Source organism: Melospiza melodia, chromosome 4 (assembly GCF_035770615.1).
Source record: "Melospiza melodia melodia isolate bMelMel2 chromosome 4, bMelMel2.pri, whole genome shotgun sequence".
Lineage (NCBI taxonomy): Eukaryota > Metazoa > Chordata > Aves > Passeriformes > Passerellidae > Melospiza > Melospiza melodia.
The window spans coordinates 11285302-11311778 of record NC_086197.1 but is presented as its reverse complement, the minus strand read 5'-3'; the positions used below and the strand labels follow the sequence as shown (position 1 = coordinate 11311778).

Here is a 26477-nt window from a genome sequence, read left to right as displayed (position 1 = left end):
TGCTCTTGTCCTGTGAGGCACCAAAATGTGCCCATAAGGTGGAGAGCTGTTGCTTTGAAGTGTTTGATAACTTACAGTAAGGTTCTGGGGACAGCTTTGTGTAGCCCTCAAGTTGTCTGAATGGGCAGAAAGAATTTGGGTAAATACTCCTCTGGATTGCTTTTCAGGGAGTGTGGGCTCTGAAGGGAGAACTTGGTTGACCTCTTACAAATTTCATGATATTTCCATGTACTTACAGGAATCTTTCTAGAGCATAAATACCAAAGTGACTTGAAGGAGGAAGGCAGAAGGATGTAACAGAATTTCAGGTACAAAAGAGAATTTTAGAGTAATTTAGGGTAAGCAAATGACTCAAGGCTTTTAACTTGAATCATAAAACTTAAAGCATATTCTGTTACAGAAGTGTTTACGTATTATCTACAAGAGCAGACTACAGACAGACTTTTGGTTTTGCAGAAGGATGGATGTGAATAAATGGAATTGTTTACTTGACTCCTGGTGCATGCCAGCTGAGTGAAAAAGACAGGTGAAGTCTTAAAGGTCAAAGAGAGACATTTGAGTCTTAAGAATAGTTTTTCTGGGGGGAAATATTTGTAAATTCTGATTGGGTGAAATTTCATCCTTTGCAAATCTACTTGCAAGTTTCAACCAATTTAGCTTTCTTTTCAGTCTGGCATTTTTCTATTGGTTCTTTGGGGTTATGATTGAAATCTTGGCTTTTGCTTCTGCATTTGCCTTCTTCATCCATTGCATTGCAGGTTTTGTGTGAATGGAAGAGGCCTGGTAAAATCACGTTTTGACTTTCTACCAAAGCACATTTCCTTTTCTTTTAAAGCTGATTGTGTTCAAATGTTGTTGTTCTGTGGATTTCTTTATCACCTCTTCCATTCCTTCATTTTTGCAACTCTTGGGAAGAAATGTTAATTCTTTGAAAGCATGTGAGTTGACATTTTGCTTCAGATCAAAAGATCTTACCATCTGCATTTCTACTTCACTTGCTGTTCTAAGAACTGGAAGTAATATGAATTTTACTCATACTGCTAGTCACTGAAGTAAGTGCTTGAATATAGTAAATTTTTTTTCTACAGAAAAGCATTTTTGGATAGAGAGGGCAGAATATCTCCAAGTATTCCCACTTAGACAGTATGAAGGCAATGGGCCACGTTTATGGAGATTGTTTCCAGGCCCCACTGGTGCCTCCCTCACTCATTGATGTGCCTGGGTTATGAACAGACTGTCAGAGCTTGAAATTGTGCAGAAAAGGCAAACTGGTGATCAGTCAGCCGTGCATGGGCAGTGCCCAGGAGGCTTGGAACATGCAGGAAATGGCCACTCTCCATACCTGCTCTGTCTCCCAGAAAACTCTCTCTGAGCACCAGGGAATCTGTCCTGGGTGATGGTTGTGGAGTTGCAGCTGGATTCAGTGTGTCCTGTTCCTGTTTCTGGGGAGGGCAAGTGGTGCTGCTCAGGGTTTGCTGCCTGTCAGCAGGTTCTGTAACCATTGCTTGCTGTGCTGGGTGTTGAAACTAGGAGAGGGAGGGAGTAGTTCTGTTTATGATTCACTGGCACAACAGTTTCCCTGCACAGGGGTTAGGTTTCGTGGGTTTTGCCTTTGTTCTCCTGCAGATCCTATCTGCCTGATTTGGGCAGCAGTGGGGGCTGTGTCAACCTTTTACAGTGATATAAGAGAATAAAATAGTGTTGTACTGCTGGGTTAACTTGCATCTTCCTCCAACTGTTTCAGATTGATAGACTCTGCTGTTATGTTAAGTTCAGCAGTGCACTTTCAATCTCTCTTTGTTTATTTTTGTAACACGGCATTTCTTTTTCCATAAGCCCAGCATGCTTGTTTTCTTTTTCTCTTGTCAGGATTAACAATGGCAGAGGAGCAGAAAATGGCACATGAGACTCCTCTGCAGTAGAAACAATTTCTACAGGCCCTCCCCCAAACTACTGCTGAGCACATGTTGGCATTGAGACCCTGGCCCTTGTCAGATACTGGGCTTTGACAGAAAATCAGTATAAAATCAGAAAATGAGCTCAAAGATTCAACAGACCCTTTTCATCTGAAGATATTTAAGAAGGGAGCTAGTTTAATCAGAGTGTTCTAGCAATGCTACAAAAAGTGACTTTGTCCTAGGACTATTTGCTAAATGAGTTTTGAATGTTAGTGCTTGTTTTTAATGAGTGCCAGCCAGCAGTCACCCATGACCAGTTGTGTAAAGCTGTTTTCAAGTGCTGTATTAAATGGACTGTATCTTTTATAAGAAGGTGACCTACAAAAGAAAAACACTGAACTCCAGGAACCTCCAAGTGCTTGACATTTTGACCAATGGGCCTAGAGGGGTTTTGGCACTGTGCTAATGAAAGACTTTTTTTGGTCCAGTGACAGTAAAGGCAGCTTTGCACACCCTGCTCAGGGGTTTCCTTTTGGAAACTGGTGTGGCTGTGTTTACAAGCTTGTCTGGGAGAATGTGAATTCTAAAGGACAAAGCTGTTGTTTTAAAATAACTTGGGATGTGCAGAAGCTAGGGAAAGTCAGGGAAAGTTTTATGATGCTGTTTGCTTCCAGTTTATTTCTCCAATTCAAAGAATAGAAGTTGATGAAATTCTGAAAAATGTGCAACAGGCTTTTAGGAGAAATGGCATGGCAGCCTGCACTTATTGCTGCTTCCCCCTTACAAAAGGCTGGTTGATAAAAGGTCAGTTGATAGAATGGGCACAGAGGAGTTGCTGCTGAAAAAAAGCAATCTGGCCGGCTGAAAGGGATGTTACAGAACTGCCATTAGAAAAATAACATTTTTATATTATAGCCTTGAACGTGTTTTGGCCATTATGCTGAAAGCTCTCGAGTTACTGAATTTGGCACGCTGCCCCAAGGAACATAAAATGATTTGAATGTCATGTTAAGCACTATTAATAATTCATCTGATGAGATCAAGATAAACAAGAGCAAAAACTCAGAGTCATGTCTAGACTTTGTGACTTCAGTTTAATGTGGGGGATAACAGTGGTATTGTAAATGCAGCAACATATGTTTTGTAACTTGAGTTTTAAGAAGAAAATAATGTATAAGTACTGTGTCACATAACATGCCATGACTCAGTGTTAATCAAGACATTTGGTTTTTCTGAGCTGTCTTGCCTGTGTCCCTACCAAGGCACAGAGTTTTGCCAGGGCACTGATCAAGAAGGCAGTGGGGGAGTGTCTGTCAACAGCTGAAGGAAGCAAGAATATTAGAACAAATTCAGACTGCATCATGCTTTGGAAATCCCTGTGGTGATAGGTTTAGGGCACTGGTGACATCTTGCTGGTGAGTTGGCATCACGGACAGCTGAACTTTGAGACATGGGAGTTCATTAACTGCAGAGCTTAATACTGCATAGGTGTGTGCATGGTCAGTTGGGCTCCTGGGTAACTGAGTAATGACTCTGTCTGGAAAGAAACTCTAATGCACAAAACCTGTGCCCTTTGTGGGGCCTAGGAGAGTTTTATTGCATTGCTGGTTGTCCTGGTTTCGACTGGGATAGCTCATTTTCTGCCTTCTAGCTGGTACAATTCTGTAGTTTGGATTTAGGGTGAGAGTAACATTGATAAGACCCTGATGTTTTGGTTGCTGCTCAGCAGTGCTAGCCCTAAATCAAGGACTTTGCAGTGTCTCATGCTGTGCCAGTGAGGGGAGGCACAGGAGGCTGGGAGGGACTGGCCAAAGGGACATTCCAGACCATGGAACACAGAGCCCAGTACAGGCACTGGGGGAGCTGCTGGGAGACAGGATGGGTGTTGGCCACATGGGGCTGAGGGACAAGGTCACCACTTTTTAGAGTAAAAGGTGGCCTCATTCATATCTCAGTTGTCTTTTAGTTTGCACACTCAAATGACAACATTAACAGCACTTTCTGAAGTGATGAACCAGAACTTGTCACCTGTGCAAGGAGCAGTCAAGTGCAAGCTCTGAAGCTTTCTAGAAATCTTTAAACTGACATCAAGAAACTAAAAACCTCAAGAAAATACACTTTGCTTGAAGTCCATTGAACATAGCTTAGTCCAAAGTGGGAAAAATGTTTCTGGAATATTTTTCTGCAATTATGACGACTTCTGACAGGCTTTTCCCTAGTAAGGACTTTATTAGCCAGCATGTCTGTTAGCAAATTTGAGAGTGATAGTATAGAAACTGTCAGTGTGTGTGAGGAGGAGAAGCTGTTGTAGGAGACAAGAGAAGTATGTTGCATTTACTAGAGCAGGTTTTACTGCACTTTTCTCTGTAACAGGATCTTTGGCTATGTGATCTGACGTTTTTGGACTGCATTCAGAAGAGAAATGCTTGTACTAAATGTAAACTTTTTTTTACCTTTTCTGCTATTGCTATAAAAGTGAGATTTTACTGTTAAACTGACTTAATGATCAGCACTGTGCAATTGAGCTCTTGGGTTTCTTGCTCTTTGTTTGCTCTGGTTCTCTAAGCCTTGGGTTTGCTATTAAACCATTTTGATCCCTACCAAAATATGCTCTGGAATTCTTGTTTAGGTGATGATCTGTCCCTGGAAGTGCATTGCCTGGTTCTCCATACAAAATGATATAATTTAGTCTGATTTCTACCTTTTCATTTACATTCTTGTCTGTCACTGTTATCACAAAAGAAGCTGTAACACTTAACAAAATTAACTGAATATTGATAAACCAGTAAAGCTGATTCCTCTGGATATTTTCACTTGTCCTTCAGATGGATTTTATTCTTTGGTACTGTTACTAAACTCAGATTGTGTTTATACATCTGTTGGATAATTTCCCTCTCATATGTACCTGTACTGGTTTTTAGTAGCTTTAGCACTTTGTGAATTTGCAAAAGGAGTAGAATTAAAATTGGAACAATTGCTTGGCATTTCCATAGAGTTAAATGTCCAGACCTTTTAGAGTGTACATATCCAGAAGCCATGAGTTTTGATTTTTGTGAAAATCTGATTGTAAACATTGCTGCATGTGTTCAGCAGAAGAGTGACAGCTGCTGATTGTAACAAGTTTGCTTGTTACAAACCAGAGGGTTTATTTAAAGATACTCTAAAATGCTCTGAAGACTTCACAGAATTGTTTAGACAAATCTGAGATGCTTTAAAAGAGGTTGAGTAAATTAGATGATGTAAAAGAACATCTGAAACATCAACTGAGTGAAAATCCCTTTGGCCTATGGCCTAGAAACTACAAAGGCAAAAGTCATTCTTGAAGCACTTAATTCAGGATATACCATAGCTCATTGAAAATGGGATTATCAGACTTTTCTTCTGGGCTCTCATTTCTTGCACAGTTTTAGGCAAGTGATATTATTTACTCAATATGTTTCCCATTTCAAAATGTGATTCTGTGGGCAGGACTTAGAAATAGTTGAAAATGTGTCCTACTAGAATGTGCTTGCTTATGTTTTTATGGTCTAGAATTACTCATGAATTTCTGATACAGTCTGCTGAAGAGGAGAAAATAATGAGTCCTGAGATATGAAGGAAGTTGTCACAGTGGAAATATTACAATATGCTTTCTGAGCAGAAGAGTGGGATTCTTTCCTTTCAGTCATTGAAGAACTGAAGGTCAATGGATTCCTTCAGATATCCAAGTCAAAACTGGTTTTGGTGTTGCCCTCCAGTGTAGATTTCTGACTTTAAACAAGCACAGTTTACTGTTCTTCCCAGTGAGACACTGCAGGAGGAGTCCAGGGAGGATGGCTGTTCAGAACAGGCCTCCTTTTGCCTCCTTAGCAAGAAAAGGACTAAGAGCTGAGCTTTAGGTTTTTTCCCCTTGAATGCTAATTGTGAAGTTTAATGGCAGGAAGGAGATAGTAAAATCAATTCCATTTTTTGGCAGTAATCTGGACTGTGTATATGGTATGAATTCCTTTTATCACCAAAAGAAGCTCAGTAATGATTTGTTTGTAGGCACATGGCCAAAATGCAAAGATTTTGGACTAGCTCAGAAATAGCTGTGCTCTTCAAGCTTTCCAGTCTGTTCAAATTTAAGCCTTCCCATCATTCTAGAAATGGGAGTGTGTGCAGAGGGGGAAATGAACATTTTTTGGCTTTGAGTCACTGGGCAGACTGCAATGAATGCAGGCTTTGATTCTGTCAGGGACCTTTTTTCCTTCAGTCCACCCAGTTGTGTAAATGGAGGGTTGCTGACTTGTCCCCCCATTTGAGCTGGTTATTGTGTGCTGCTGGGGAGGGAATTCTGGAGTAGCTAAAAGGCACAGCAGTGCTGCTTCTTTCAAAGGCACTGGGACTGGAGTGCCAGCCTTGCTTTTCCATAAGGTTTCTTTGGTTTCTAAACTGTGCAGATATCATGAGCATTTCCTGCAGACCTCCATGGCAGGGCACTTAGTCTGGCTGATCTTTACAGCTGCCTTCTAACCCAACCCATTCTGTGTTTCTGTGACCTTGAGTTAATTATTTATGATATTGAAAACCCAGAATCCTAGAGAGCTCCATTAGTAGAAACAGCCAGTGGAATTGACAGCGTGGGGCAGCAATGTCAGTGAATGTTGTTGAGTCAGAATGAAACCAAATTTGCTTTTTATTCCTGTGCCTAGCAGGAATTATGCCTATTTTAGAAGGATACTAAAGCTATTTGCATCTTTCTGTTGCCTGGTGCCTTTCTGAATAGGACTAATGGGCTAACCTAGGCAGAGTGAGTGTATTTAATAATGTCTTTTTCTGCTGGAGAATCTGCTTAGAGCTGGTCAATATATCAATCATTGCTGTAAAATACAAGAGATTGTTCAGAGGAATTGTTAACTGGAATCATAAATGAAGATGATTAGATGGTACAAGGTACATGGCTTGTTTGTTTAGGTAATCAAGTTTTCCTAGTGTGGACAAATGTGAGGTCATACATAAAAATTGAAGGATGTGTAGTGTGTATTGCACACCAGAAATTGCATTCTGGGTAAGCAAAATTGGGTCAGGAACTGGGATGGGGCCTCTTTGAAAGATGAAGCTTCAGTGACTACTGCAAGGCTTGGGCACAAAACAGGTATGAACATGTCATTTCTCTGTCAAAAAACTCCCAAAAGTATTGAAGGCTCTGGATAGCTCACTGTAGGCTGGAAGAAGCCTCCTTTTATTTATTTATTATTTATTTATTTAAAATTCTCAAAAATGAGAATTTTAAGCAGCTTATTGAGTTAACCTGACAGAAACAGTTACTAAGGCTTGACACCAGGGAGAGAGCTGTAATGTGGGACAGAGGCACAGCCAGCTCCCATCCCTGGCCTGAAAGTTCAGGGCATTAATCTGAACATTACTGATCATAATTTGTAGATAAAGTAAGTGAGGTTATATACTATATTCTCAGTCACTTTGGATGGTATTATTGATACATCACCTTGATTTTAAAGTTGTTAGCCATGGTATGGGAACAGGAGGGGAAAAGTGTTCTGGGAAGTCTGGAGGAGGCCAGCCTCCCTCTGTGCTGGCTGTGGAGCTTTCTTGGCATGGCCAGGGGTGTGTGGCAGCTTTTGCATTAAGTCTGGAGGGTGCAAAAAGCTCCTTCTCTCCCTCCTAGCTTCCTCCAGTTTGTTTACATTGGAAGTTGAAATGTTGAATAGAGTCTTTGATGGGCCATGAGCATTGTAGGGAGCAAACAGGAATGCAGAACTTCCATGGCCCCCTGCTTTTCTCCTCCGTGGGAAGCTGGAGAGTATCAAAATATGCAGATGATGTGATAAGTCATGCTGGAGCAGAGAAGTACCACACTGTTCCTGTAAAGTTATTAATGATGTGCACCAGCCTGATATCCCAGCTCAGTGGATTATTTTAGTTTTCCTTTTCAGAATTCTCTTGGCACACCCTGAGGATATGGATGTTTCTCTTTATTTGAACTTGGCTTAAAACTCTGATCCAGGCCTGTTACTGCTTTTCTTTGATAACTTGCCTTTGTCTAACTGGCAGAAGTTTCATAGTAGTTTCTGAAATACCTTGAAAAATCAAATGAATGAGTAAATTCCAGTGCTGGATTACAAGCTGAACAGAAGTATCAGTTAAACAGAATAGATTTTCAGATTTGGAGTGCAAATTGAGGTGAAACATTTCTAACAAGGTAAATGGATTCCTCTCCTTGACTTACCTTTTATTACCCTGAAATGCCAGATCCATTATGGAGGCATTAACACTGGCACAGTGACATTGAAACATAAAATAGGAGTAATCCTTCCCTGGAGGTGGGGAGGCTGCAAGCCTCAGACTCCATATCTGGGATTTAATGAAGCATGACTTGGAGGAGCACTGCTGGCTCCCAAACCTGCTGGAAACATATGCACAATGCATTAGACATGTGAGTTCTTCTCACATACCTAAGAATGTAATCATTTTTTTGCTTGTTCTTCTGAATTCTTTTCTCAGTGCTGCACAAGGAGAGACTTCTTTATTTGCCAAGATCTCAAATCATAGCTCTGTGTGGAAAACAGCATCACCTTCCTCTGTTCATCTTTCTACAAACTGTTTTCTCTGTTTTTTTTCCCCTCCAGTCTTCTGATGATAATAAACACAATGATGAGCCACCTCAAGAAGATGAAGGGTTTATGGGAATGTCACCTCTTCTGCAAGCCCACCATGCTATGGAGAGAATGGAAGAATTTGTGTGTAAGGTAAGGGCATGTGGAAACTGCTGAAGTAATTTCCTTTTTTAGGCAGCCCCAGTGGGCAGCAGTCTGTACCTGGAGGAGCTGCACTGCTCATGTGAGGGAGAGGAGGTTCTCACTGTCCCCAAATGGGCATCTCTTGTTCTAATTACCAATACTGTGCTTCCTCAGCATCCGTCTGTCACACAGGATTAAATTGTAGAGCTTGGAACAATAAGGATTTACAACTGACACTCCAGAGCTGATCATGCAACTCAGGTGTGTCCCTTGAGAAACACCTGTGAGTGCAAAGCAGAACAAAAGCCTTCTGCTTTGGGGCACTTTGACTTGCAAGGTCATTTGACCTAATTTCTTCAGATTGGCAAATATTTTGCTTTCCCAGCATCACTTGCATCTATTATAAAATAAGCTTTGTCCCTGACTTGAAAACAATGCTTTATTGAAACCATACATAAGTAAATCCATTGTAGATTTTGTAATTGTTGACCTTGGCTCAATTTTTGCTACTTTTTAGAGCCACTGGGCTGTGTCAGTCTCTGGCCCTCCTTTCTCTCTGAAAGGAATGCTCCCCCTTTATACACTGGTTCCTGCTGGTTTTATGAGCTATTTTTGATATTTGATATTTTTACAGAGGGACCCTGGTGACTTGGTGGTCTTTTGTGTATGGATGATTTTGATTTTTTGCTTGATTTTTTTGGTTTTTTTTTACTATGCATCTTTGCCTCTTTAAAGTATTTCGTAGGGTGGATTGTGTAAAATGAATTCCCTCCTTCTGTTTCTACCTCAAATCACATTTTTTGTTCATAAACTAAACCAGTTATTTCCTTGTTGAATGTATTTAAGAACCCAGTCTTTAACTGGGCTGCTTCTTCTGAATTTCTTTGTTTTGCTTCCATGCACGAGTGTGGAGAATTGATTTAAAAACTCTGAGCTCTTGTTGTTGAAACTGAAATAAGAATGTAGCTTTTTAACCTCAGTGTTTCAGGAACCTTCAGCCTTGCTCCTGTAACTCTAGCCAGCCATCAAGCCCCCAGCAGCCTGCAGAAGCAGCCCCGGTACATAAAGCAGCTCCTGCTCCCCCTGCCACTCTGAAGCCTCCATGTGTCTTGTGTTACTGCAGCAGTGCTGGAACATCTGTGCACACTTATTTCCTGTGGAGCCAGCTGCAAGAATAGCTCTGTGCACAAACCCCCCCTCACTTTAAAGAAGAAATCCCATGGAATTGAGAGTCATGAGTCTGTTGCCTAAAGTGCTCTGTCACTGTTTGTGAGCTTGGGAGCATTTCTTTCCCAGTCTGAATAAGGGGGTTGGACTCTTCTTGCTGGCCTCTCACCATTTCACATTTTCTGGCCCCTGTTAGGGTAGCTTCTTCTGCTAGCCTTCCCCAAATGCTGGCAGGTGCACAGTCAGGTTGGCTCATGGTGGAGGAACAGGCTTATTTATTTATTGGAGAGAACTGGGTGTAGGCTTCTTCAATTAAATGGAGAAGGTGGCCTGTAGAAAAACAGAATATGGAAGTGAATTTAATGTTTTCTCTTCACCAGCAGTAAAAACACCCAATAGCCTTCCTGTCCAGTGGAATACTGAAGTATTTCTTTCTGTGCTGGTGCAGTTCATAGTGCTGCAGTTTTGAACTGGAAACAGTGACTTTAGCATGTGTAAAACCTTTTCCCCAGAGATGTTCCATCAACTCCCCTCTGTTTACTGTACAGGTTAACTCCAGCACTTGTACCAATATGTGTTTTCTGACTGTTTCCATGCACTGAAGGAGCTCCAGTGCCTGCATTTCACTGAACTCTTGTATCCCCCAGGTGTGGGAGGGCAGATGGAGAGTGATTCCCCACGATGTGCTGCCCGACTGGCTGAAGGACAATGACTACCTGCTGCATGGCCACAGACCACCCATGCCTTCCTTCCGGGCCTGCTTCAAGAGCATCTTCAGAATACACACAGAGACTGGCAACATCTGGACTCATCTCCTAGGTACTCATCCTAAATCTCATCCAATGGGTTTGTCGCTCTCAAAGAAAAGAGAGCAAGACAGAAAGGTCTGTGGGGTTGTCAGCATTATCATTGCACTAGTAACCTGTTAAATTAGCAACTTGGTATCCCTCTCCTAATTTTATCCCATCAGAATTGGATTGGACTTGCTTAGTTATGGCATACTATACAAACAAATGCATTAAACATTTCCTAATCAATAAATTACTGTTAGATCCTTCTTTTCCCAAATGTGTAGGTGTTAATTGGGATGGCCACAGGAACATGTTTAAGTTGCAGTTTCTCTGAGTTGTAAGAGCCTTGAAGGGAAGAGATGATGTTTGTAGAAAGAAGAGCTCTCAGTATGCATGAGCTTGACACCTCTGTGCCTTGCTGCTTTCCAGGATGTGTGTTCTTCCTTTGTCTGGGAATCTTCTACATGTTCCGGCCAAACATGTCCTTCGTAGCACCTGTGCAGGAGAAGGTGGTCGTGGGCTTGTTCTTCTTGGGAGCCATCCTCTGCCTCTCCTTCTCATGGCTCTTCCACACAGTTTATTGCCACTCAGAAGGTGTTTCCCGGCTCTTCTCCAAGTAAGTGCCTCAGAACAGGGCAGGCCAAATAGGAAACAGGTGGGAAAACAGGGCTGGGATTTGTGCCTGGAGCCCCAGTGTGGGAGTTGTTCATTTCATGACTGCATGTACTTTGGAACAGAGTTGAGCTGAGATTTAATGCAGCTTCTTCTAATTATAGTTTGTTTCAACATGAGTTTTTGTGCTGTCATTTGAGTCTTAAAACTCCATCATTTTCTGCTGTTTGGCAGGCATGTGCTTGCATCTTGCTGCTGTGAGTAATATGCCTTGAGCTTAGTTGCAGGACTTTGAATTTTTAGTGCAACCGTTACTTCTTGTCATTTCAGCTGTTCTGACTTTGAACCTGAAACTTATGTAAGACAGTTCCACAGTGTGTATCAAGATGTCTTGCTCTCTTGGTTTTAGTGCATGTTCTTTTTTTGGCTGGCTGCTGAATATCTGATATTTCCTAAAACTACTCAACCAGGATTCTGTAGTCTGCAAGACCACCTCTAAAGTAGCCCAGCAGTTAAAGTCCCCTACTGAAAAATTAACTCCTCCAGCTTTTGCAGGGGTGTTTTGTCAGGGTGTGGTAAAAAGCAGTGGCTATGATTTCCTTTTTTACATGGGTGCACAAAAAACCAGCATGGTTGAAAAATTGCAGCATTATTCCACTGTGGTCACTGAAGCTGATGCCCATTTAACCCTTACTTGTCAGATACTGAAGTGTTTGCCTTGGCTGTGTTCCCAGAACATTCTGTGTGCCCTGTCTTCTGAGGGCTCTTGCAGTGCTTTTTTCCTCATCTGAAACTAAAATGTGAGTTTTCCTCACAAAGCTTTGGTCTAAAGGCTGCTGAAGGCATTGCTGATGTCTGTCTCAGAAATGGCCTTCCTGGCTGTCAGGTAATCCATTGCTGTAGGTGGAAGAGTTGCTGTCAGGACCTTACCTGCAACAGTGAGAATAATTTAATTGCAGTGAGAAGTAGACAGTTGCTCTACTAAAGAAGAGTGTGTAGGTGTGAGGATGTCCAAAGGTTCTCACTTCTTTTGACACTGATTTTTGTTTTCTTCTAGGCTGGATTATTCTGGCATTGCACTCCTCATAATGGGCAGCTTTGTACCATGGCTGTACTACTCCTTCTACTGCAACCCTCAGCCTTGCTTCATCTACTTGATTGTGATTTGTGTCCTGGGCATTGCAGCCATAATTGTCTCACAATGGGACATGTTTGCCACCCCTGAATACCGGGGTGTAAGGGCAGGTAAGACCTGAAATGAACTGCTTTGCTTTTTGACTGCCTTTCCTGCTTCCTGCTTGCCACCTGGAAAAACCACCTTGGGAAGACTTGAGGGAGTTTAATTTTATAGACCTAATATTCTCAAATTGGGAGCTTGGTGGGTTTTCTTTCAGCATTTATTGTACCCAGCTGGATGCACAGATAAGGGCTGGTGCAAGTCCTGGAAGTGCATTGCTGAAATGGACAGTAACACATGCAGTAGGAAAGGTGGTGCAAAGGATTTCTAGCTGCATCTAGCAGGTTTGTTCTCAAAAAATGACTGACTGCTTGGTGTGTGTGTGTGTACTTGTTGTGCTTGTGCTTTTTTTTAAACACCAGACTCAGACACTAGCAAATCATTGAATTCATGTGAATGATTTGCCTGGATAAAACACAGAGTTAAGATAAAGACAGTTTTTCTCTTCACATCATCAAAAGAACAAAACCAGATTTGGGTTCATATTTTGAGGTAGGGAGAAAGAGAGCTTTAGGGGGCAGCTATGGAATGTGCACACAGCTGGGTTGAATAGTAATATTTCTTGTTTCTTAACCTGCACATGCTGTCTACAGTAAATCTAAGATTTCCTGGAGAGGTTTGGGTACCTTCAGAGCAGTCAGCTTTCCAAACTTAAAATCTCTGTACAGGACATGCCCACTGTTTTACAAGTTTTCTGTCCTCGCTGCTAAAATCTAAACAAATAATCAGTGTTCTCTTGTATGGCAGATGAGATGAGCACAGATGCTGCTTTTCTGTTTGGTAGGAGTACTTGTGCAGCATGTGATAAACAGTCTCTTTGTTGTGTCTCCTTGTCTTGCTCTTGAGCGTGATGGTGATTGAGGCTCGGTCTGTGTGGTCTCGGTTCCCTCTACAGGCCGAGAGCAGGAACTGGCCTGGCCTCCATTGGAGCTGGCAGGCACAATCAGCAAATGAAATATTCCAGCCATCTGCTGGGACCTGTAACTGAGTAGCTTCTGGTATATGAAGGAAGTTGTGCATTCTTTAGCTTCCTTTCCAATAAATCTCTTCTGGGGACCTGCAGCTTCAAGAGCTGTCACCCCTCTGCTGCTTGGGCAAATGCTGAGTTTTCCTCCTGTAGCTTTTGTGTTTTCATTGTCTCCCTTTGCCAACACTGCCTTCAAACCTGACTCTCCCACATTTTCTTTGCCTCCCAGGAGTATTTCTAGGTCTGGGTCTTAGTGGGGTAATTCCCACTCTGCACTTTGTCATCTCTGAGGGGCTCCTGAAAGCAGCCACCATGGGGCAGATAGGCTGGCTGGCACTCATGGCATGCCTGTACATCACTGGTGCTGCGCTCTATGCCGCCCGCATCCCGGAGAGATTCTTCCCTGGCAAGTGTGACATCTGGGTGAGTCTGTGAGTCACTGCTGAGGAGACCAAGCTGAAAGCTGGTCCCCCTGAGCCTGGAGGATGTTGTGTCAATGTTTTCTTACTGCACCAGAAGCAATAGGTCTTCAGGGAGGGGCCAAATGACTCTGGGCTCTCTGAGCCTGGCTTAGCTGGTGCCTCTCTTCCCAAGTTGGCACAGCCTGGCTGGTCTGAGGTAGCTGCTGATGTGCAGATTCCCCTCAGCACATTCCTGGATTGCTTGAACGGATGGGCAAGGAACTGCAAACATTTGTGTGTGTGTTTGTGTTGAGGGTCCTGCAAAGGCACATCTTTACCTTGCTTCTGTGCAGAGCAGTACGTGGTCATTTCATTGATGTTCAGTGTGTTCTCTGGGATCTTCCCCATGTCTGGCTCCTCATCTTGTACAGCCAGTGAAAATGCTGGACAGAGATGGTAGGGTTTGGCCCAGAAGGGATAGTGGGGTGACAAGTGAGTGGGTGGGGGAAACTTGGTATGAGGGAAAGATCATGGAGACTGGAGGAGAAATACCTGAGGAAGATGTCAGGAGAGAAGCTGGGTGGAGCAAGAGTAGAGATGAGGGGAAGCAGATCTTTGGAAGGCCACTGTCCTTGCACTTAGCATAGTTTAAGATCCCCAAAGAAGCCTAGAAGTGAGAATGAGACCTGCACCAGTTTGCTTGGTTGGTTTGTTACTATAATGAGCCAAACTCCAAAAGCACTGTTGTACCACCAGCTCTTTCCCAAGCTTCCCATGAAGCCTGCAAATACACATTTGTAGGAATATTTCAGGAGCATTATCCATGCTGGTATGGCTTCCCTCAGACAAGGGCATGCTTTGCCATGTAGCTCTCTCACAGTTTTCATTCTGCTCTACTCCAGTCAGTGACATCCTGGGCATTCATTCAGAACATCCAGTTGTTTCTAGGTTTTAATACAATATCACGTTTGTCTGTTCTGTTTCTCTGTGGTAGAGAAATAAAATACCAGCATGCAGAATCCACTTGGTAAAACTTACACCTGTGACCAGAGCAGAGTTTGTACCTGTTGTCTGTATGAGAGGCCATTTTTGTCCATAAACCACCAGTGTGTCTTGTGGAGAAACTTAATTTTGAAAGCATCCTGCTTAAGCCTTTTGCCTAAGGTTCTGAAGTTCTCCTTGTCCCTTTGCAAAGATGAGTTAGAGCAGCTCTTTAGCACGTTTTTTGGTTCAGATGACTCTGAAGTGAAGGGGGATGTGTGTGTGCAGAGAATTTGATTATTTTGCGGAAGATAGCAGAGGGAGAAGAAGGGATAGTGGGGTGAGCAAGTTGGTGGGTGGGGGAAACTTGATATGAGGGAAAGAATCACAGAGACTGGAGGAGAAATACCTGAGGAAGATGCAAGGAAAGAAGCTTTTTGTTTGACCAGCTGGTTCAGATGACTCTGAAGTGCAGGGGGAACGTGTGTGTGTGCAGAGAATTGGATGATTTTGCTAAATGTAGCAGAGGGGTGGGTTTAGCACGCAGCCTGGAGAGCTGCACGCTCCCGGCACTGCCCGGTGTCTCCCTGTGAGCTCCCGGCACTGCCCGGTGTCTCCCTGTGAGCTCCCGGCACTGCCCGGTGTCCCTGTGCGCTCCCGGCACTGCCCGGTGTCCCTGTGCGCTCCCGGCACTGCCCGGTGTCCCTGTGCGCTCCCGGCACTGCCCGGTGTCATTGTGAGCTCCCGGCAATGCCCGGTGTCCCTGTGAGCTCCCGGCACTGCCCGGTGTCCCTGTGCGCTCCCGGCACTGCCCGGTGTCGCTGTGCCATCCCGGCACTGTCCGGTGTCCCTGTGCTCTCCCGGCACTGCCCGGTGTCCCTGTGAGCTCCCGGCACTGCCCGGTGTCGCTGTGCGCTCCCGGCACTGCCCGGTGTCATTGTGAGCTCCCGGCACTGCCCGGTGTCCCTGTGCGCTCCCGGCACTGCCCGGTGTCCCTGTGCGCTCCCGGCACTGCCCGGTGTCCCTGTGCGCTCCCGGCACTGCCCGGTGTCATTGTGAGCTCCCGGCACTGCCCGGTGTCCCTGTGCGCTCCCGGCACTGCCCGGTGTCATTGTGAGCTCCCGGCACTGCCCGGTGTCCCTGTGCGCTCCCGGCACTGCCCGGTGTCCCTGTGCGCTCCCGGCACTGCCCGGTGTCCCTGTGCGCTCCCGGCACTGCCCGGTGTCCCTGTGCGCTCCCGGCACTGCCCGGTGTCCCTGTGCGCTCCCGGCACTGCCCGGTGTCCCTGTGCGCTCCCGGCACTGCCCGGTGTCCCTGTGCGCTCCCGGCACTGCCCGGTGTCCCTGTGCGCTCCCGGCACTGCCCGGTGTCTCCCTGTGCGCTCCCGGCACTGCCCGGTGTCCCTGTGCGCTCCCGGCACTGCCCGGTGTCCCTGTGCGCTCCCGGCACTGCCCGGTGTCCCTGTGCTCTCCCGGCACTGCCCGGTGTCATTGTGAGCTCCCGGCACTGCCCGGTGTCGCTGTGCGCTCCCGGCACTGCCCGGTGTCCCTGTGCACCTCAGCTGAACGTGGCTCCGGGGCCGGGTGGAGCCCCAGCTGAACGCGGCTGTTTCCCTCTGCAGTTCCACTCCCACCAGCTGTTCCACGTGTTTGTCGTGGCTGGCGCCTTCGTGCACTTCCACGGCGTGTCCAACCTGCAGGAGTTCCGCTTCACGGTCGGCGGGGGCTGCTCGGAGGAGGAGGGGATGCAGTAGGAGCCGCCCGCAGCCCCGGGGCACAACCAACCAGGAGAGCCGCCGGCACCACGGGCCGAGCACCGGGCTTAGCTACAGGAATACCTAAGAAGAATCCACGTTTCAGCTGATGAGGCATGGAGCTTCATGGGGATTCTGACTAACCAAGATAAAAATTCTATACCTCAAGCAATGGAATAAATCAATTTGAAGACCAGGAAATTCTGCAAACCTAATTTATTCTTGGGATCTACAGATTGAGCTACAGAGGACCCTTTCCAAATCGGCTTCTGTTCAATGCCATATTTATTTGTAGAACTGGGGAGGGATAGCTTAGCAGTTTCCTTTTTTTTAAAAAAAAAGAAAAAAAAAAGTCAAGGTTAAATTTATATCCTCTCGGAGGGTTTGGGCGTTGATTTTAGATGCTCTTTTGGGAGACAAACAAAATGTAAATAAGATTTCTAACTTTCTGTTTAAATAAAATTTATATAAATGTTTTAAACAATGGGTGGGGGGAAAAGGGTTTTTGTAAAGAATGCAACATGCAAGTACCACACACTGTTTCAATTTTGCACAAAATAAACGATTGCAGGAGGACCAGGTAAAATTCCCAGGAGTGAAGCTCGCTGGCCCTGTCGATTTTCCTAGAGGCCAGCATGCCCTGGGCAATGTGGGGTCCTGGCCAGCACCTGGAGCGGGTTCAGGACGTGCACAGGAGAGTTGTGAAGGCTGGGTCAGTCATGGTGTCGTGCAGGTCACAGTGTGAGCACATGGAATTGCTCCAGTGCCTGGAAAGGTGCATCTGCTCCCTGCCCCAGCCCGTGTGCAGGGCGAGGGTTGGGATCCTGGATCCTACACTTGGTTGGTTTGGGTCTCATCATAGGAGCTGGAGCACGGTGGGATAACTGCATGTGGAATGGCAAACAGCCCAACTCCATCAGTGCCTGCCCAAGCCAGAGGCCCCAGGGAGAGGATGGTTGCCATTTGCAAGCCTGCTTCGTTTGCTCTGAGGGATGGTGGTCGTGGCCTGTCAGGAGATCGTTGAGCATGTGAGGGGAAACAGAGGTGGGGTCAAGGTGGACTGGAAAGAGGAAGCTGTGTGCTCCAGGACTGGGAGTTAACAGGCACTGCAGACCTCAGGCACATTACCATCCTGTGTGTCAGGCTCCATATGCCAAGGCAGTTTGCAGGTTTTTCTTTTAAGGAGGAATAGATCCCTGGTTTTTTTAATATTTTTTTTTGTCCTTAGGTCTGCTTTCCATCTGTGCTTTAGCAATGGGACTGCTGGTATTTCTTAAGCCTAAACCTGAGAGTTCAGCTGGATTGCTGTGGTGCAGACACACCTCCTATATAAGGGGAGGCAAGTACCCTTCTCCTGTGTAATTGATGTAGCTTGAGCTTTGGAGCCCAGTCAGAAGCCAGACTGCAGGAGAATCTTTGGAGTCCTAAGGTGAAACTTGAGCATTTTGTTTGTTATGGCACAGGTATTGCTTGGAGGCTTTAGCTGGAAATTCAGAGCAATTACCTCTCTCACAGATGAGTTAAACAGCTCATACCGTGCAGTATTTCACAGGGAAGGAAGGTAAAGGGTGGTTGGTTGTTGTGTGGGGTGGTTTTTCGTTGTTGTTGTTGGGTTTGGGTTTTTTTTTTTAGATTCCCTCAAGTTTCAGTTTTCATTTTTCAAGGGAAAGAGATGGATTGCAAAGATCTTCCCATCCCTGGATGTCACAGTGTGTTTTGGGGAGTTGCTTTGTCTCTTGGAGTCAGGTAGGAGCAGAATGTCCTCCTAAAGCTGGGTGGGCATTAAGGCTTCACCCTGGAGTGGAGTGAAGGCTCTGAGAGCAAGGTCAGCTGCAGGAGGAGGGGCTGCAGCAGCCTGCAAGTGCAGAGGGATGTGTTCTCAGCAGGATCCTGACCCTGGGTGCCTGTGGGGCTGGAGGTGGTTTATCCCAGGTCTGTGGTGTTTAAATGAAGGAAAGGGCAGTGTTCCCTTGGATGTAAGGGCTAACAGCACTGGCATCCCAGCCAGGCTGGGGAGGTGTGCTGGTGTCTGAGCCAGGGGTGGTACATATCACAATCAGAGCTGGCTGAAGGTGCTTTGGGATACCTCTGAACAGTACCAGCAGCAGCAGCAGCCTCCATCCTGGATCATCCCACGTTCACTCCTCCAAGGGTGATTGTAACCTGGTCCTACACAGCACAGAACTATTACAAAAACACAGTACTCCACCTGCTATTCTTAACCCAGTCTCTCTGTTCAAGAAGTTTGTGTGTTCCAATAAAAACAACCTAGCTGTGCACTTTTCTGTAGCTTTTGCTGAGAACTCTTCCCAGGTTGGCACCTGAATGCCTTACTCTCAGCAGTCAGAGGCTTGCTTGCTCTGTGTGCAGGTTATTGCCATAGAATAGTTAGGACCTACAGCTTCTTTCCTTCCCCATTAAATAGTGGCCTTGTTCAGTATATTTCTTTTTAACAATTGCTTACTGTTGGAAGCAATGAAGCACATTCTGGGGTTTTGATGGCTGGGGACTCTGGTGATGGTTCCATATAAGATGGGATCTTATTACTTGCTGTATTCTTAACTTCTGCTAATAAAAGAACCAAATTGATTATTGTCTGGTCTGGGTCTTCCTGCACTGTGTGGGCACGAGGGCTGGGGGGAAGAGGGGGGGCATTGCTGGAGACTTTGGTGGGTGGGGACGAAGTTTAAGGTGAGTTTAGATAAAGAAAAGAAGTTCAGGAGGCTTGAACTTAAATTCCTGGTGTAGAGGAAATGCCTCCTATCCTGTATGTGTGTAAAGGATTGATCATCTCCTCCTGGTGTGAGGGCTTAGGGGTGGCATGAGTGGGGCTGGTGGTGCCCATAACAGCCTGTGCCCACTGGGGCCTTGTGCTGTTCCTTGGCTGCCAGTTCCTAATGGCTGGGAACTGGCTGGAAGGTAACACCCAATCCTGCCCTTGTCTGGGCTCACTGCAGCTCTGGGTGTCCACAGCTGAGCTGGGCTTTTTGTCAGCTCCTTCACTCAAGGTGAGTGTTCTGCAGTGACTTGTAACACAGACAGCTCCTGTTCGTGATCTGGACAGCCTGATGGATGTCTCAGGATGGATTACTATTATTATTATTACCATTATTATTGTTGTTGTTATTTTAATGAAAAGCAAATTCAAGGAACGTGGAGAATGTTGGTAGCAGATTTCACACAAATTACACTAAAAGTAGCTGCCACATTAGAATATGAATTGGGTTTATTCTGTTTCCAGGAAGCAGAGTGATATTTAAAAGTTGGCTGGGCAGGATAGAATTGCATGTCCCACCTCTCCTGTGTGTAGTTGTGTCCTTGCTCTGCCCTCTCCTGAGAACCACTTGCTTCATTCATTGCCAAGTACCTGAGTATGGATTAAAGTGCAGCAACCAAGGTGAGTGTTTGAGGCCACTGCCCAACTTTCTGGAGAAATAAATGAAGTGCGTGATTAGGATGGAAGAGCTGACTGCTTTAGTTGAAGCTATTAAAGGCTTCCCTGCAAAACCGAGTTCTTTCCCCTCCCCCCTTTGTTTTTACCCCTGCCTCCTGTGTGGCATCAAAGAACTTGTTTGAACCAAACAGTGCTGCTGGATCTGCCTGGAATGCCTGAAATTCTCCAGGCTGATTTCCAGGAGTGCAGAGCACTAATGTGGTTTGAATGAAGTTGCTTAAAAAGATGGATTCCTTGGAGAGTGTCTGTGGTAATTCCTAGGTGCACATTGCTCTTGAAGAAGGAATACTGGCCTTGAGTGCATGGCAGCATGGAGAATGTCTCACCTGCTCATCTCCAGCTGTGTGGACAAGGAGCAGGGAAGGAGAAGTGCCTGGGCAGCTGCTGTGAGAGCCTTGCAGTGTGAGCAGTTCCTTGTTCACCACTGAGGGTTGATGCCTTGGGCAGGGATAGCAGGATGGGAACCCAGCACTCCTGCACGGAGCTGATTTGCCTGCTGGATCTTATCACAGTCACAGAAGGGTTTGGGTTGGAAGGGATCTGAAAGATCAGACAGTTCCAGCCCCTCTGCCATGGACAGGGACACCTTTCCAACCAGACCAGGCTGCTCAGAGCCACGTCCAACCTGGCCTTGAACACTTGCACAGATGGGGCAGCCACAGCTCCTCTGGGCAACCTCTGCCAGTGTCTCACCACTGTCATAGTGATGAATTTTCTGGTGTTTCCAGAAACTTCAGCTTTGCCTTTCTCCAGTAAAATTCACCTGTAAACTACAAAAGCATTAGGATGCTGGGATCTCATTCAGTGGCAGCTTCACCTCTGTAGTGGCACCACTGAGCACAGAGACTCTTTGCAGCTTAAAAACTGAGCTGGTCTGGTTGTAAATGAGATGGGGAAATTTCTGGCCTGGCTGGGTTCCCAGAGCAGTGGTGTGTTTCCCTTAGAGAGGCAAATGCCACCCCTGCAGTTCCAGGGTCTGCCTTTGCTCTCACCCCAACCCTGCCTGTGCCTGGGTTGTTGGTGCTGGCTGGAGCTGGGCTCCCCAATCCCAGTTTTTCCCCGTGGCTGTGGCCAGGCTGCAGGGCTGGCACTGCCACATGGGCTGTGGGGTGGCAGCTGCTGCTGGCACAGGCGGCCAGCCCTCCTGGGAGGGAGTGGCACTGCCACCACCTCCCTGCTGGCTCCCGGCCACGGTGGCAGCCCGGGGCTCTGCCCTGGCCCTGGCCCAGCTCCCCATCCTGCAGGGACAGCCAGCCTGGGAGTGCTGCCTCTGCCAGGGAGCCTCTGCCAGCTTGGAAAGCGATATTCTGTCCCTCAGGGCCTGGCAGCAGGAGGTGACAGCAGCTCCAGCCCCTGCTGCCAGGGCTAGAGAAGGTCACTGCTGGCTGGGACACACAAGAGCAGCCAGGGGCTCTGGCCAGAGTCCCGGGTGTGGGGGTGTGGGGGCTTCCCTGTCCCTTTCCTGCTGCCGGTGACAGGCCAACCCCTGGTGCAGCTCCTGCCACCATCCCACAGCCTTTCCTGCACCATGCACATCCCTCTGCTCCCTGTGGCACTGGTGGGAAGCACAGCAGCAGCTGCCTGGCCCTGCAGAGCCAAACAGGCCTAAAGAGAGGGCTCAGTGCCCAGCCCTCCTCTGCTGCCAGCAGGGCCTGCCTGGGCAAGGGCAGGGTGCCAGGGCTCCCAAAATCTGAGGCAGCAGCAAGCAGAGCAGAGCAGGAGGGGCTGATGGCATTTCCTGTGGGCATTTACAGCAGAAACATGCTCAGGGGTGTCCGAGCGGGGCCATCCCAGAGGGCTGGGGCTGAGGCTGATGTCACAGAGCTGTGACAGAGCTGGCCGAGTGACAGGAGGTGTAAGGGGCAGGCAGAGGTGGTGGGAGGGAACAGCCTGTGCTGAGGGATGGAGGAGCTCCCCAGTGCCCAGGGGGAACAGGAGCAGCAATCCCCCCTCAGAGAGACCCCAGCTGGCGATGGAGTGTTTGGCACACTGGTATTTGATGCTCCTTCTCTGCTTGCTTTGGAGCATCTGCTTAGCACAGAAGTATCCGCTGCATGAGGCTGCCCTGAGCCCCCCTCCCCTGCCAGCAGAGGTTTCTGTGCTGACAGTGCCACTGGGCTCTCTCAGCAGAAAAAGCATCCCGGAAAATCCTCTGAGGTGTGCATCAAACCGAGCAGAACTGTGGTACTGGTCCTTCCCCGTGCCAGAGATGGGCACACACCCACACACCTCTTAACACACTTGGGGTGTGTGGGTCCTGGCTGTGGCCACTGCTCTGCCCAGCCTGGCATGTGCCAGTCCCTTGCTAAGTCAAAGCCAGCTCAGGCCAGGCTCCTTTTGTGCACACAGCTGCTGCAAATCCCACTGATTTCCCCACTGTTTTGTGGGATGAAGTCATCCCCGTGTGGCCACACTTGTAGCCAGCAGCCTGCTGTGCCCCAGCCACGATCCAGGGAGGGCTCGTGTGTGTGTGTGTGTGTGTGTGTGTGTGTGATGCTGTGCAAGGTGTGTGTCCCTGCCCACCACAGTGCTTGGGGGAGAGCCAGGCTTACCTCAGCCTGCAGTGCAGCGTCTGCGGAGCCTGGGAGGAGTGTCAGAGAGAATTCAGCTCCCTGCCCCCTGCCTGGGAGGAAATCAGCTGCAGGACTGGGGCCTGTGAAGCCCCTGCTGTGTGCAGCAGTGAGGGGTGGCTCTGATGGACAGCTCTGTCTGCAGAACAGATTCCCACCTGGGAATTTGCTCCCATTGCATTTTCCCCAGCAGAACAAGCCCTGCTCCTGTGGGTGTGCTTTGTGTGCTCACAGGGTGGATGGCACAGGAGGGACAGCTGGGATTGATGGGATCAGGATGGCAGCAGGATGCTGCTCAGCTGGAAGTGGGAGATGGCTCCTCTCACAGCTGCTGTGCTGCTGGTTGGATGCTCTGGCCTCTGCTCACTGTTTGCTTTTGCTGACCTATTTTCATCTGCTGTGCCCAGCACATGGCTGAAGAAGTTGGAAGCTGAGGCAGCTGCTCTTCCTGGGGATTTTTCTCTTGCTGAAAGGGCCATGAGTCACTGTCTCTGTCAGAGCATGAAATAGAATTTGCTTAACCCCGTGCTGGAGCCCAGAACTGGGTAGGTTTGCTTATGGTCTGCTTTGCTGCAAAAAAAAATTCCAAAACCCAGGAAGCTGTTCCTGGTGTGTGCTCAGGTTTGGGTCAGGCAAACCTTTGCTTCTATTTCTCAGTTTAAGAAATAATCCAGTTCTCACCCTGCCCATTCCCTGCAGTCAGCACCTGTGGACAAACTCCCTGAGCCAGCCAAGCCAGGTACAGCTCTCATCTTCTCTCAGTGCAGGTATCCCTGCAGGACCCTGTTTACTGGGGATTGGTGCACCTGAAGCCAAGCATGGCTCATCCAGAGCATTCTCCTGTCCTGTTGAAGCTGAGTGCACATGGGGCTGCTAATCCTTTCTGACAGGGAGGTCATCCCTGAGAGGCACCAGGGGCAGGCACGTGGGGCTGGGGGAGCTGTGCCAGCCTGGGGTGCCCTGAGCCAGGGGCTCCTCCATCTCTGAGCAGCTCCTCAGCCTTGACAGCCGCCCCTTCTCCCTCTGTCCTGCCTTCACCTTCCCTGGCTGCTGCTGCCTCTGAGAAGGTCACTGCCTCTGAAGCCTGGAGCCTTCTCCACCTCCAGTTTTACTTGCAGTACTGCCGTGGTTCCTCTCCTCTTTGCTGGAACACTGCCAGGACCTGGCTGGGACTGGTCCTGTCCCCTCAGTGTCAGGTGACACGGGTGGCAAGAAGGACAAGCCTGGAGTGCACCTGTGGGTGCCTGCTGTGCAGGGCAGGGACAGAGCTGCTGTGAGGATGAAGCCCTTTCCCACCCAGCTGCTCTGTGCAGCAGCAGCCCAGGAGTCCAGCCTGGCAGTGGTGGCAGTGGCAGTGGGTGACATGGTGGCCCCGCAGCTGCCATGGCGGGCACGTGGCAGGGCACGAGTGGGCAGTGCTGCTCGTCAGGCAGCCAGCAAGGAGGGCCTGTGTCCTCAAGGAGGTGACATCGTGCTGTGACAGGGGCCTGGAGGCTGCAGGACACTCCCCAAAGTGACCAGGGGCAGGTTCAGCCTTCCTGCTGTACCACCCTGCTGCCCTGGGGCCACCACAGCTGTGTCTGCAGTCCCTCCAGCCACACTCTGTCCCCAGAGTGATGCCCACCAAACATGCTGAAGCTGTGGTGTCTATGTAGAATATACCATGTATCTGTTTTTAATGAGATGGTATGGAACAGTTCATAAAAAAGAAAAAAAAAAAAGAAAAACGGGTGCTTCCCACCCATTGTCCATAAAGCTCTGTGAGGAATGGCCTGTGCCCACCAGCTGGGAATGCCAGGCCCAGGGCAGGGCACAGCCAAGGGCAGTGCTGCTCCCAGGGACAAAGTGCCTGTTCCTTGGCTGCTCCTGCAATGAGGAGAGCAGGTCAGTCTCTTCGGGTGGCTCACACAAAACCCCTTTGCAGAGGTAAGTCCACATGCAGACAAGAACCTGGGTGCTGCCATAGCAGTGTTAGGAGAGGCCTCCTTGGCAGAGGAGCTGCAGCTCTCCAGCTGAGCTGTGCTGCCTCCCCCTGCCCTGCCCTGCCCAGCCCAGGCGAGGCTGCTGCCATTCAGCTTCGGTGCCGTGTCTCCTCCCCAGGACCAGGACGTGCTGCTTCCATACCCGGGGTTCCAAACCCAGTGTCCCACCCTGAGGGACAGGCAGGTGCTGTCCCCTGCCCCTGCTGCTCTCCTGGAGCCAGCTCTGCCCCTCCGTGGGGGGCAGGCTGATGAGGAATGTTCTCCATGATGATCGCAGCAGCCCCGGCTGCGAGCGGGGTCTGGGATGTCCGAGCTGCTGTGCCCGGAGCTGCCCCTGCTGCTTCTCGCATCTCCTTTAGCCACGGCCTTCCGAGGAGCAGCAGCTCCCCCCGTGCTGGACCCTGTGCTGAAGGACACCTGGGGAAGTGGCCGAGGGTGTCCCAGAAGGACATGTCCCCCGTGTCCCCCGTGTCCCCTGCACGGCTCTGTCCCGCCGGCTCCGGGCAGCGTCACCGCAGCAGCAGCACCAGGGGCAGCAGCAGCAGCGCCGCGCACACGGAGATCCCAGCGGCGCCCCCGCAGTCCTGGGCATTCTCCTGCGAGAGGGGAGACAAGGGGTCAGGGTCCCTGCTGCCAAGCCTGCCTGTGCCTTTGCAAGAGGGAGCAATGCCTGTGGCCGGGAGAGCACCCCAGGAGCCAAGGAAGGGACTGGTTTATCCCTGCTGGCCACAGCAGCCCTCCATGGGTAGGAAGGCACATGGCTCCTGGCTCCTAGCAGGTGTGTGTGTGTGTGTGTGTGCTCCTGACCCTGTGGCTTCCGAGCTCAAGCCCTTCCCAGGTGGTACAGAGCTGAAATCCTGCTAGGAAATCCTGGTGGAGCCCCCTTGGGGACTCACGGCTGTGCCTGGCCCCAGCCAGCAGTGACACACCCTATGCAAGGCTGCAAGAGGAGCATTTGTGCATTTTGGGCACCGCCAGCTGTCCCTCCCTGTCCCCAGTGTCCCGGGATACCTCAGGGTGGAAGGCGTGGCACGAGTCCGGCCGCCGGCGCAGCTTCTGGGAGCGCATCCGCTCGCACTTCACCGAGGCGTTGTGTGCGGGGCTGTTAAGGACTGCATGGATGGATGGATGGATGGATGGATGGATGGATGGATGGATGGATGGATGCCACACACACACCCCTGGGCCCCCAGGAAAGTTTGGCCAGGTGGAACTGCCCCAACCCAGGAGGATGAGGGGAGGGCGGGTCACCCTGCATGGGCTGCAGACTCCCCAAGCCAGGCCCTGCTCTCCATCCTCCACCCTTCTGCAATGGCAGCAGAAGGACAAACCCTATTTTCCACCCTGGCAAACATGGAGATGACAGGGCCTGTGGAGCTCTGCATCCCTGCTGGGCATGGAAGGATATATTTGACTTCTTTTGCATCCATTGGGACGGGTGGGAAGATGCTGCAATCGCAGACGGTGTCCGTGACCAGGAGCAGGAGGTTACTGCTGATGATCTGCTGTGCCACAAACATCCTGCAAGGGAAGAGCAGGTGAAAAAAAAAACACAGAGCAAAATGAAAAGTGAAAAAAACCACAACTCTCCAGCCCAGGGTAGCTTCCCTGGCATTGCCTGAGCCACAGCAAAGAAACTGAAAGAAAAAAAGAGATCATTGGAAACAGGGTGCCAGCAGAAAGCAAGAGAGACCAGTGAGCAGATGTACACAGGGAGAAGTGCCACTGGCACTCCTTTTTGGCCTCCTTTCTGGCTCTGAACTGGCTCAAATCTATAACTCCATGCTTGGCACAAAAGTCAAAATCAACCCAAGAACCCAACCAACCTGCCAAAACCAAGACAAGCCCTGCCCAGATGGGGCAGCACATGACAGCAGATGACACCTGAGCAAAGCCTGGCTTCACCCAGAGGTATGTCAGTGCCTATTTAATGTATATTTGTGTG

General features: G+C 48.5%; 2 protein-coding genes across 4 annotated transcripts in view; one reads left to right on the top strand and one right to left on the bottom strand.

The window, feature by feature from the left end:
• Positions 1-19115, top strand: part of ADIPOR2 (adiponectin receptor 2) — a 44952-nt gene extending 25837 nt beyond the window's left edge. For all 3 annotated transcript variants that reach the window (XM_063153869.1, XM_063153870.1, XM_063153868.1), the window contains exons 3-8: positions 8507-8626; positions 10432-10603; positions 11005-11191; positions 12245-12432; positions 13621-13814; positions 16395-19115. In XM_063153869.1, the coding sequence (XP_063009939.1) occupies positions 8507-8626; positions 10432-10603; positions 11005-11191; positions 12245-12432; positions 13621-13814; positions 16395-16526 (993 nt within the window). In that variant the 3' untranslated portion in view covers positions 16527-19115. The remainder of the gene's footprint in view (positions 1-8506; positions 8627-10431; positions 10604-11004; positions 11192-12244; positions 12433-13620; positions 13815-16394) is intronic.
• Positions 19116-25041: 5926 nt separating this feature from the next.
• CACNA2D4 (calcium voltage-gated channel auxiliary subunit alpha2delta 4) overlaps positions 25042-26477 on the bottom strand; it is a 119521-nt gene continuing 118085 nt past the window's right edge. The window contains exons 38-40 of the mRNA XM_063153863.1: positions 25941-26053; positions 25544-25626; positions 25042-25128 (exon numbers count right to left, since the gene is read on the bottom strand). Coding sequence (XP_063009933.1) covers positions 25042-25128; positions 25544-25626; positions 25941-26053 — 283 coding nt within the window. The remainder of the gene's footprint in view (positions 25129-25543; positions 25627-25940; positions 26054-26477) is intronic.